Here is a 12,656-nt window from a genome sequence, read left to right as displayed (position 1 = left end):
TCTTAGACGACCTTTTTGGCCCCCTTTCACTCTGCTTTAACCTGGTCTGGTGTGTTGATAATTTATTCTTAGTTGTTGCTTCTTAGCTAGTTTTCTTCCTCCAATTCTTCTTCCACTTCAACTATATACGTTGTCCTAAATGCACTTTTTGAGATGACACCCATTGTCATGTTCTCTATTGTAGCCTGGTGTCCAGGGGCCTCCACAATCCTTTCATTCTTATCTTCTATGAGACCGAGCTGGTCTACAAGGCAGGGTGCATCCCTGCCTCAGTGGCTTCCATTCCATTCTATCGAGACCTGTGCTGTCCAATGGGATTTGCTGCAATGATGGAGATGTTCTCTACATTGCCCACTGTGGTAGCCCCTTGAAATATGATCAACAAGACTGAGGAACTCTATTTTTTATTTATTAAATTTTAATTTGAATTTAACCAGTCACATGTGTCTTGTTACCATATTGGAAAGTATAGAACAATGCACATCACTCAATACTGAGCTCAGATCCTACCTTTCAAGGTACTGGATCTTCTCCTGTGACCTCTATCATTAGAGGTTTTCCAATTAGATCATTTATTCATTTATTCAACACGCTTATGTTTCAGACACTTTGCTAACCAATGTAGAGAATATAAAGGGGAAATTTGCATAGTTTCTTTCCTGTAGAAACTATACTAATTAGTACTTTGAGAGTACAAAGCATAGACTACCTGTAGTTCTTTGTATTCTTCATAATATCTCCAGTGGGGCTTTGTACATAGGACAATCAGTTTTGCTGAGGACTAGACAAAGCTGGAAGCAGACGTTCAATAAAAGGTTGTGGGAAACTAGGTTGGTTGAGATAATATCAATCTATAGTCACAAGAGGACAAAGTCTAATTTTTTTAAGGTTTTTTGGGGAAGAGGAGGGAGGTATATGATATTTGGAATCCTAATCTCTGTTCTGAGAATATAACAGTTTTTCTAATTCATGGGATCTTGTTTTCCTTTCCTGCTGTGTCTTCAGCCTTGATTTTAAGGGTTTTCCTTCGCTTAACATCATGAATCACATTAAAGATACTTTGTCCAGGACTGTTAGTAGTCTGTGGAAGCCTGCCCGCCAGGAGCAGGCTGGAACGAGCTGAGATTTGAGTCCAAATCTTAAACTGAAAGATTAATCAAAATGACACAAATCATCCTTATAGAATTAAAAAAATAATAATTCAGTAGGGAGGACAGGCAGTTTGGATGACCAGGGAATCTAATCTTCTCTCTTTTTTTTTTGAGACAGAGTCTCGCTCTGTCACCCAGGCTGGAGTGCAGTGGCGTGAAGTCAGCTGACTGCAAGCTCCGCCTCCTGGTTGATGTCATTCTCCTGCCTCAGCCTCCCAAGTAGCTGGGACTACAGGCCCCTGCCACCATGCCCAGCTAATTTATTTTTTTGTATTCTTAGTAGAGACGGGGTTTCACCGTGTTAGCCACGATGGTCTCGATCTCCTGACCTCGTGATCCGCCTGCCTCGGCCTCCCAAAGTGCTGGGATTACAGGCGTGAGCCACCGCGCCCAGCCTATAATCTTCTCTTAAAACAAGCAGAATTTCTACTAGACCATAAGGCTATTAAATAAAAAGGACTAGATCTACTCTTTCTATTCTTCCTCTGCCAGGAAACATGCCAAAGGAAGGTACATGAAAGCCTGCTTTTAGTGATCAGCCTCACAAATGTTTTAGGTTTTTCCGTGTTATGTGTGCATATATTACTAGCACAATAAGCAGTTTTGAGAAAAGATGATTTTTTTTTTTTTTTTTTTTGAGACAGAGTCTTGCTCTGTCACCCAGGCTGGAGTGCAGTGGCACGATCTCGGCTCACTGCAACCTCCGCCCTCCTGGGTTCAAGCAATTTTTTGCTTCAGTCTCCTGAGTAGCTGGGAGTACAGGTGGGTGCTACCACGCCCGGCTGATTTTTGTATTTTTAGTAGAGACTGGGTTTCACCATTTGGCTGGGCTGGTTTCAAGCTCCTGACCTCAGGTGATCCACCTGCCTCAGCCTCCCAACGTGCCGGGATTACAGGCGTAAGCCACCGTGCCAGGCCCGAGAAAAGAAATCTTATAGGCTACATTTCTTGGTTGATACCATTTACTGTACTTAGTTGACAACTTTGATTTACTGGAACTATGGGCCTTACTATCTACCTAAGTGACATGGTCCTGCCCCAAGGTGCTCAGAATCCAAATAAGGTGCAGGATGAGAAAACAAAAGGTTTACACTGCAGTCGATGCTGACTTGTGCACTTTAATCATGCTGGACATGACTGAGTCAAAACCGAGTGGGCTAGAGTAGACTCTTTCCTCTGTCTCATTGTTTGATTTGCAAGGCCGGAGATCTTAGCCCCTCTCTCACTATGGTATTTCAATATTTAACATATCAAACAGTAAAGAAAATATTGATTATATCTAATTTAAAGCCCCCTGGCTCCAATTTCATCATATTTCCTTTTGTTTTACCCTCCTTGGAGATTTTATTTAGGGGCAACCTGATATTTTGATTTCTAACCACTTATACTCAATTCAAGTGAAATTATATACAGAGTTGTAGGAGTTACATGAGCCCTTTTATTCTGAGAGAAAGATACAGTGAGCAGAGCCTTCTGGCCCCACATGAGCTCAATCAATTCTTCTTCTGTCGTTGGGGCCATCACGATGTTATTGACGCATCTGTCAATGGTGCCTTCTCCAAAAGGCTCACTGTTGCTATTTGACCTCCCCACAGAGCTGGTATGTGGGACACTTCAAGCTTTATTTGTTCTCAGCCTCTCAAACCTGATTCTGTCACTAGCATGAGGGCACTGCTGATGCCTGAACAAACATCCTGCACACTGAAACCCAGCCTGAAGAAACAAGGCTGTATTTAAAGGCTGATACTCCACCCAACATCAAGATCCTGCTAGCTAATTCATTGCTTTATTTCTGAATGAGGTTAATCTTTAAAAAATTATACCCTAGTTCAGATCCACTTGTCTTTTCAGAGCAAAATCCTTCTACCTCACTGTTGAAACTATATTTGAAAGGAAGAACTCACTTTTTGGTCAGCTGTGTCCAATTTCATCATTAATTTTTTTTTTTTTTTTTAAGAAAGCAAGGAGAAAGAATACAAAAGGAGTCTAAGTTCTGTCAGAGTGGAAAACATTGACCTCAAACAACATTTAGCCTTTAGGCTGCACTTAGCTCATTAAAATGAAGGTCAAAGTCAAAATCAAACTGTCCCACACATTCTTATATCCACAGAGGATAGCCATTTATAATCAATGTCCCACTTTTGCTCATTTTTATTTTGCCTCATTACTACCTGTTTCTGTAGTAAGTCAATACGTCAATGTTATTTATTTTTAACTTTTTCCAAAAAAGCGTTGGATTAGTTCCAAGAGAGTTAAAGAGAAAGGTTAGGATAACAAGAGTTGATGAAAGAACAAATGTCATGATAGATCAGCCAGTTCCTGTTTTATTAGGATAAATGCCTACAAGAAGACAGGGCAATGAAATCTCAGCTTTTGGATCACTACTAACCTTGCCTGTAGAATTCTTCACAGACCCTTTCACTCCACTGCTTGCTCATCTCCCAGATTCTACAAGGATTGCAAATGTCGGCACACTTCAAGGCGATCTGAGAAATGACAGGGCAGGGAGAGATTGTCAGAGGATCCTCCTTCAGTTGCAAAGCACCCCAAGCCAAAGGGGCTATCAAGCTGTTCAGTCTGCTCACAGTACCAGGCCCATATTTACAGAGTACCTCCCCAACATGCCTCTTCAGGAAACTGCACTTATTCACCACTATACAAAGCCTGCATTGAGAATGTTGGCTTTATAGCAATGAGGAGAGAAGAGCCACAGTCCAAGGACATGTAGCTTGCTGGAAGAGACGTGGGTGGGCAGGCCAAGGAAAGCCATGGCCTGGCTCCTTCTGTAGTCCCACCTCCTGCAGGCAGGGAGGTTGCAGGGTCCCTGGCCAGGCTCAAGTGAGATCATCCGGACCTCACTCTCACAGTAGCCACACTGACGAACTCCATACATCACTTAAATTATGCGTGTTGGCATTTATGTCTGCATATGTAAACTCAGACTGCCAGTCAGGGAACGAAGTCATATCAAACCTAGGAATGCTTTGTTTGCACAGCTAAATTAGGGCCTTCTTGGCTTGCCTCACACTGGTCTGGATCTGGGATGCCAGCTTTTTGTCAGTAATGATGACCCTACGAGAGTTACCTTGAATTCCCAGAGAAGGAGATTATCCCTTTTAACCACCACCTGCTATCAAGAGACCAGTTCATTGGTTTGACACAATTCCGTGGGATCACAGAACAGAGAGCAATGTTGGAGTCTGGAAGAGCCTTGGATCATATCAACTTTCAAATTTAGTTGTTTATATTTGTTTCCTGGTTAGTGGGGGTACCAGTACATGTTGAAGTAGGTAAGTGTCAGAGAAGCCTCCTCCAGCCTCTGCCTTAAGGAATGCATTTGAGTTAGCAAGACTTCCTTTTGAAATGCAAGTATTCAAGGCCAAATCTTTCAGCTATTCACAACTTGGCTTTAGTCACTCAAATCAGACACCTGGCTGATCCTTGTGGCATTCAGGAACTAGAAGCCTAGTTTGGAAAGAAATAAGGAAGGAGTCATAGTTCTACAGCTGGGAGTAGGGTATTTCCTGGCAAGGATGGAGCACTTTGGACAGCTACAGAGGGTAGCACAAAAGCCTGGAACAAAACTGTATGATTCAGTCTCCAGGTATAGCTCCATCTCCTCTATCTAGATGAGTCTGGGGTCCATTCTCTGTTTTTTGAGCCAAAAGAAAAGGAAGACAAGAGAAAATGGAAGATCAAGAAAGAAGGTTCTGGTTTGGATACCAGGTCACATTTTTATTTGTGATGTCCACTCTGCCCTGATGCAATTTGTCATGTCACAAATGGCTTCTTGCCATGGAGTAAAACAGGAATGGACTTGACCCAATGTAATTCAATTCAGTTCGACTTTATTTTTTGCTGCCTAGAAATAAGACCAGATAAACATGTTTAAGACTCAGATGAAAATAGAAGTTTAGATAGTAAAAGGAAATCAAGTTAAATAGGTTTAAGGTAAAGGGAGGCCACTTGTCTTTCAATTTTTGTATGTACTGTAGTTAATATAATATGCTTTTGTGTTTCAGAAACAGACTTTTAAAATTGCATGGGTATCACAGTAGCTGATTTTATACCAAGCCACAAAATGTGGTAGACCTTTACTGCATGCAGCCATCCAGCAGGATTACTCTGTGATAAATGAGTTACTGAACAAGAAAAATGAGATATTATCAACTTGTTGACCTAAAACCCAGATTTTGCTTGGTTGGGAACCACTTATAACTTTCATGCATTTCAAAGCCTTTACTAAAATAGGTCACTGCTCTAACTCATACCATCGGAGATAACTCCTTCTCAAATGTGCTAAAATTATTGATCATGGCCCTGAGTGGATTTTTGTTGTTTTGTGTTTTTTTAGAGACAGGATCTCACTCTGTCACCCAGGCTGGAGTGCAGTGGTGCAATCATAGCTCACTGTAGCACAGCTGAGTGTTTTTACTCAACAAAAAGAATGACTTTTATTGTTTTGTTTACCTGAAGCATAAAGTGCCTGTCGTGTGCGTCCTCCAGTCTTAAGTCTTTATTGTGGAGGTGAGCTTTCAATCTGGTCAGAAATTCATTCTGCCTGTTGATGTCTGTTGCCAAGATCAAGGAGCCCAGCTGCTGTTCAATATCCTGTCTGCATCCACAAGAATGAAAGAGAAAAACACACACAGCAAATCCCTTTGATGAGGGTGATTGATTTCATCATCAGGTGGCTTGTAATCTAATTTCTGCTTTTGATTCTGTTTATTACACAATGTGCCAGTCTGTCACTGCCTAAGAGCAAGTCTCTCACCCACCAGTTCCGTCCTTGGACAGGAGGCATGCCAAGAACTGTATAAAGTGATTGAAACCTTGAAAAACGAAGTTGTGGTAGTGTAGACATTCCTATGGGTGAAAAAACCTGAAAGCCAAATAGAAATGCATGCTTTAGAGAGGACACAAAAGACTAGTGGAATCACGAGATCTGTGGTGTGTTTTTAGAGTTCATATGTGAAGATGTGCATGGAGAGAGAAAAGGGCATAAGAATAGTAATAAACATGAAGAGAATAATAGTAAATGGTACTATGGGATGGAAAGATCCATCAGTGGAACACAATACATAGACCAGAAAGAGATTCTGGAACTTCAAAAACAATAATTAAGACACTGTTACAAAACCAGTGGGCAAGAGATATATTAGTCAACAAATGGTATAGAGCAAATGGGATGTCTTAGAAAGATAAAGCAAGTTAGAGCTTTACCTCACATATAAAAAGTAATAAAGGAAAGATCTATAAATATTTGTAAAATTTACCTTTAAAAATAAACTATATTTAAGTAGAGTGCATAGGGAATACATATATAGTTTAATGAATAAATAGAAAATGAACACCTTGTAATCACCACTCAGGTCAAGAACACTATCTGCCAGTATCCCAGAGGTCACATTTCCTGTTTCATCACATCCCCTTTCCTTTCAAGCCCGGAAGTAACCACTCTCTTGTTCTTTGTTTTAATAATTTTCTTGCTACTTAGGATTTTACCACCTGTGAGTGCATCTCTAAACCACACGATTTAATTTTAACTGCTTTTGAACTTTAAGTTATATGGTGTGTATCAGTGACTGACTTCTTTAGCTAAACATTATGTTTTTGAAATTCCTTCATGTTGATGTGTAGGCTATAGTTTATCCTCTTTGTTATAGTGTACACCACTCTGTAAAATTCCATTGATAATGAAATCCATTCCATTATCCATTCTACTTTTCATGGTCACTTGAGTTTTTTCTAGTGTTTGGCTACTATGAAAAAAGCCACAGGAAATATAATTATATACCTCCAGTTATGCATGTGCAGAAGTCACCCTAGGGTTTATATTCAGGAATGCAATAATTGGATGACAGGGTATGTTTACCTTCAATTTACTAGATAATGTCAATTATTTCCAAAATGATGGTATAAATTTGCACTCCCAGCAGTAGCAGATGAGATTCTCATTGTTCTACATTCTTACCCTTTACATTTTTTGCCAGTTTGATGGACATGTCATGCAACTCACTGTAGTTTTAATATGAATTTTCTTGTTTACTAATGAGGCTAGACATATTTTCATGTGTTTACTGGCCATTTGTACTTCTTCTTTTGTGAAGTTTCTACTCTGGTTTTTGTCTACTGTTCTGTTAAGTTGTCTTTGTCTTTTTGATTCTGAAGTTCTTTACGTATTTTAAATACCGGTCCTTTGTCAGCTACGTGTTGCAAATATTGTGTCTGTGGTTTGTCTTTTAGCTGTCTTTATGATGTCTATTGATGAAGTCTTAATTTTTATAATTTTTATTTTTAAATTTATAAATAGAGATGGGAGTTTCACTATGTTGACCAGGCTGGTCTCCAACTCTTGGCCTCAAGTGATCCTCCCATCTCCACCTCCCAAAGTGCTAGGATTACAGGCATGAACCACAATGCCACCAGGAAGTCTTAATTGTTAATGTAGTTTAATCTATAAATCTTTTTATTTATGGCTAGTTTTTTCTCCTCTTGAAGAAATTTTTCCCAACTCTGATGAAAAATTTCCCTACATTATATTCTAAAAGCTTTATAATTTCACCATGAACATTTTTGTTTTTAAGCCATACATACATCTTTAATCCAGTTCTGAACATAAAAACAATTATATAAAACAGAAAATTTACAAGAGAAATACAAAATATCTCAAAAAATAAAGTGATATTAAATATTAGTATAGCAGAAAGCAAATTCAAACCACTAGGTGACATTATTTCCCCCGTTTTTATTGGTGAGGATTAAAAGTAATTGCTAAGTAATTTGCTGAATTATTGAAAGATTGTAATACCCAATGCTGTCAATGGTATCAGAAAAATGGTTCCCCTCATTCTTTGTTAGGGTGTATAAATCAGTACTATGTTTCTGGAGGGCAATTTAGGAATTAGTGGAAAAAGCATTTGATGAACATAAATAATTTGACCAACAGTCCATCTACAAATTAACATTAACATGTTAGTAAAGATATAATTAGTAAAGATATGTTACAAAGATGCTTATTCTATTGTTGTTTATGATAATGAAGCATTCCTTGGCAAAAACAATCACAAAAATTTATAACGAGATTAGTGAAATAAACCATGGTACACTCATACTGTGCAATTATGAAGTATGTACACCTATAGTAACTGACATTGAAAAATGTTATCTTTTTAATGCTAAAAATGAAATGCAAAGCATGTAAAGCATGATCTCTCTAGTCATAGAAAATAAATTGGAAAGATCTATAATGGGATTATGGTTGATTCTTAAATTTTCTTCTTTATACTTCTCAAAATTATATGAATTCTTTGAAAATATGAATACTTAAATGTATAATTGGAAAATAAAATTTTAATTAGGTGAAATGTTTCATGAATCAAATTAAAAGGCAAACTAAAAACTTCAAGTAATATTTACCACATATAACAAATGGTTGCTGTAGTTAATATACAAAGAGTTCTAACAAATGAATAACACTGATAGGAAAATAGGAAGAGACCAAATATAAAAATCTGTTCTCTAAAGAAATAGCAATGATCAGCAAATATATGAAAAATTTCAATCTTGGTTGTAAGTAAAGGATGCATACTAATTTAATGAAAACTACTTTCTCTCTCTATATATGTATTTGTGCATATATATATTCATACAAAAATGTCAAATTTGCAAATATTTTAAAAAGATAATAAAGATAAAACTCAGTTTTGGTGATGGTACATTGGTACATTTTCTTATAATCCATCAGTGGGAATACAGGTAGATGCAGCCTTTTAGAAGAACAATTGAATAATATACAAGAAACTTAAAAATTCAGACCTTTCTGACCAACAAGTTTTATCTACAAATACTTCCTGAGAAAACAGAGTATCAAAGCTTGGGATATTGGAAACCATTTAAATTCTAAATGAAAGGCAGTAGTTGTATACAATAATGCCATATGACTGATAAAATAATTTTAATTTACGTAGCAGGTTTAATAATTTGGAAAAAAAAGTCTTTATAGTAAACAAAAAATTTCAGGACATAAACTGTAAAATAAGTTCCCCAAATAACCGTATTTTGTTAAAATAAGTTTGTTTTGAAAAAAGACTAAACAAAAATAAACTAGCCAGGTTAACGTGAACTATCCCTGGATGGCAGAATTACTAGTAATTTCAGTTTTCTCTTTCATATCAAGCTGAATCAATGAAAGTGCTAAAAATCTCCATTTTTGGCCCTTAAAAAGAACAACTTCACATAGTTCAAACTAACACTTTCCTGACTTTTCCTTACTTTTTATAATTAACCTGCCCTACTTTTAAAATCAGAAAAATGACATTAAATCATTTACCTGTGATAGAAGGAATAATAATGATTATGATAATGACTTTTGTTATAAAGTTTTCACATATACTATTGTATAACAATTATTCTTCTGGCAAAAGCAATTTATAACACTGTGTTCCACAAAGACACATAAAAATATATTTTTCAATGGAATCCATAGACAGGAAGTGAATATTTTAGGAAAGAAATATTAGTTGAGTAACAGGATGAATGCAGGTACTGACTGGGAGAAGCCTGGTCACCCAAGAGTCCTTTCCCCTTTCTCTTGCATTTTCTTCTTTCCTGTTCTCACTATTCTTCCTTTCCTTCTCCTCCTTTCTTCTTTATCTGTCTCTCCCCTTACTTTCTCTTTTCTCTTCTTCTTCTCACTTGATTTCTTGCTCTAGTTTTTAGTTCTTTTTACATTTAATTCTCCAATCTTTGCAATTTATTATTTTAGTAAAAGGCATAAGTTTTTATTCCATGCACGAGAGCTGGTTTTATTTAGTTCTAGGGAGTAACAATTTATCAGAACTGAAATTACTCCTGCAAATTTCACATTCCTGTGGGTGCTAGGAAATAGCATGAGATCAAATCAGAGGGCCAGGAATCAATCCACAACCCAGAGTATGCTGCTTGTTCAGTTGGGAGATACCACTTGGTCCTTGACCTCAAGTTATGTGCCTGTCTCGAAGGAGGGTACAGCAATCTATGTCCTCTTTTCACCTAAGTTTCTTGGGCTCTGCACGTGTTCATTAAACAGATCAGAATTAATGGTGGCCTTGGAAGCCAGTATTAGCAGCTAACTTGGGGCCGGCAGGAAAACGAAGCAATGGCCTCAGATTTAGTGGGACTCGGCCTACATACCATGACTATCAAATAGTGAACCAGAAAACGAGTGTCTCCTCTTCTGTTTAAAGTGCAAGAGACATAAGGTAAATTAATTGGTGAAAAAACTGCTAGGGCCATTTCAATTACTTAGCAAAAGACATTTTAGAAAAGAATTTCTGACTTCTATTTTTGCTAAGACTGGCAATTACAAAACATACTTTTTGAACTCTAGCTTGAGAATGCCTGGGTTCCTTCTTGATAAATATTTATTACTTGGATCTACATGGGAGGACAATTTTGCTAAACTAAAGGACGGGAATTTGGCAAAGCCGAGCACTGATGCTGAAGTGTGTGAAAACTGAGAGCTGTTTATTATCCCTTTTCCTGACTGTAGGTCATTGACTGTGCAAGGCCCTTTGAAAGCACACAGAGATTTTGGTTTCTGGGTTGCTGTAACTGACACCAAATCTCCTCTGATAGACAGCTCAGTGCCGGCAGGAAGCACAGCCGGCTGGCTCTCTGCCATTCACGCAAAGGGTCCCAAGCCTGCCCTAGAGAAAGTGGCTTATCTTTACTGTGTGCACATCAGTATGTTTCATCTTGGCAGCACTTACGTCATTTCCTTTGGCAAGTGAGCAAGAAGCCTTGATTCTCGAAGCATGCCAATTGTAGATCGCCAGTGGTGATTCTCCAGGACAGACATATTCTAGAAAGAAAGAAAGTAAGAGTTATAAACGAGAGGGAAGCCAGATACTGATCTTTCATGCTGAATACAGCTCCACGGATGCCAGCATTTTCCCTCCAGTTTGTACCTGATGACACAGAGGCAGACCAGGAAGAAAAAAAACAAAACCCACAAGATAAAACAACCATGAGGTCTAGTCTCAAGGCTATGATGATGATGGGAGAACAGCAGGGCCCGCAGCTGACCCTCTGCTGCAGGGTTGAATAAGGATCTATTTCCAGCATCATTCATTCCTGCCTCTGCCCCTCTTTAAATAGCTCAGTCAGGCCATGCTAAATGAAAGAAAGTGAAACAGGTAGTAATGGATACCATGGCACTATAGTCATAACATAATCCAAGATTATACTAGCAGACTGATTGGAGGCAAGCCTCACAATCTCTGGTCTAATCTACTGCACTGACCATCATTTCTTAACACTAAGAACCTCCTAAGACCAAACCACCAGGGTAGCTGGTGACACATTCAGACTCCTGAGTCACAGTAATTATGGTTCTGATTTGATAGGCTTGTGGTAATACATTCATGTGTACACTAAGGTTTGAGAACCATTATCTTGCAGGCAGCTCTGCCGGTAATCTTTGTGACCAGTACCTTGGCATTTAGCTGATTAAATCCGTGAGTTGGAATCTACAATTGCTTCCTTGCTCAATTATCTTAACATTGCTGTCCTTGAGGGAACCTGTGTTATATTCAATCTCTCCCTTGACCTGTTATTTTAAATATGCTTTTTATCTGAACAATTAACCATTTAAATGATGAATATTTCTTACACTCGATTGTGTTTTGTTCTAATTAGCAAACATTATGTCCTTACCACTGACTTCATAGATACAGAATAGAACTCCTCTTGACCTCAGGCAATATTTTATTTGTTCATTCAGTCTCCATTTTGTTTCAAGAGTGGTTATAATCTTACAAAACATAAGAGGATGGTTGCTATGGTTTGAATGTCCCCTCCAAAACACATGCTGAAACTTAATCCACAATGTGACAGTATTGAGAGGTGGGGCCTTTAAGAGGTGATTGGATTGTGAAGTAATCTATTTATGGATTAATGGATTATCATGGAAGATAAACTGGTAGCTTATGAGAGAGGAAGAGAGAGGAGCTAACACTTTAGCATGCTCAGTCCCCTCTCTGTGTGATACCCTGAGACGCCTCAGGACTCTGCACAGTCTCCAGTAGCAAGAAGACTCTCACCAAGATGCAACTCCCTCTATCCTGACCTTCACAGCCTCTGTAACTGTAAGAAATAAATTTTGCTTCCTTGTAAATTACTCAGTTTCAGGTATTCAGTTATAAGCAACAGAAAATGGACTAAGAAAATAACATTCAATAAAAAGTGAGAGACACTATATAATTTCATGCATATGAGGTACCTAGAGCAGCCACAGTCTTAGAGACAGAAAGTAGAATGGGTGGTTGCCAAGGACTAAGGAGAGGGAGGAACAGGGAATTATTTTTAAATGGGCACAGGGTTTAGTTTTGCAAGATGAAAAGAGTTCTAGAGATGGGTGGTGGTGATGATTGCACATTATGAAAGTACTTAATACCACTGAATTGTACACTTCAAAATGGTTAAGATGGTAATTTTTTTTTTTTTTTTTTTTTTTTTGAGACA

At 38.1% G+C, this 12,656-nt stretch overlaps 1 protein-coding gene across 3 annotated transcripts in view; it reads right to left on the bottom strand.

Moving 5' to 3' along the window:
* Positions 1 to 12,656, bottom strand: part of PDE7B (phosphodiesterase 7B) — a 333,997-nt gene that overhangs the window by 10,387 nt on the left and 310,954 nt on the right. For all 3 annotated transcript variants that reach the window (XM_025384447.1, XM_025384446.1, XM_025384445.1), the window contains 3 exons: positions 10,904 to 10,995; positions 5,622 to 5,766; positions 3,541 to 3,637 (listed from right to left, as the gene is read on the bottom strand). In XM_025384447.1, the coding sequence (XP_025240232.1) occupies positions 3,541 to 3,637; positions 5,622 to 5,766; positions 10,904 to 10,995 (334 nt within the window). The remainder of the gene's footprint in view (positions 1 to 3,540; positions 3,638 to 5,621; positions 5,767 to 10,903; positions 10,996 to 12,656) is intronic.

The sequence above is a fragment of the Theropithecus gelada genome, chromosome 4 (assembly GCF_003255815.1).
Source record: "Theropithecus gelada isolate Dixy chromosome 4, Tgel_1.0, whole genome shotgun sequence".
In the NCBI taxonomy this organism is placed as follows: domain Eukaryota; kingdom Metazoa; phylum Chordata; class Mammalia; order Primates; family Cercopithecidae; genus Theropithecus; species Theropithecus gelada.
The sequence above is the reverse complement of the archived record's forward strand: the minus strand, read 5'-3'. Positions and strand labels throughout refer to the sequence as shown.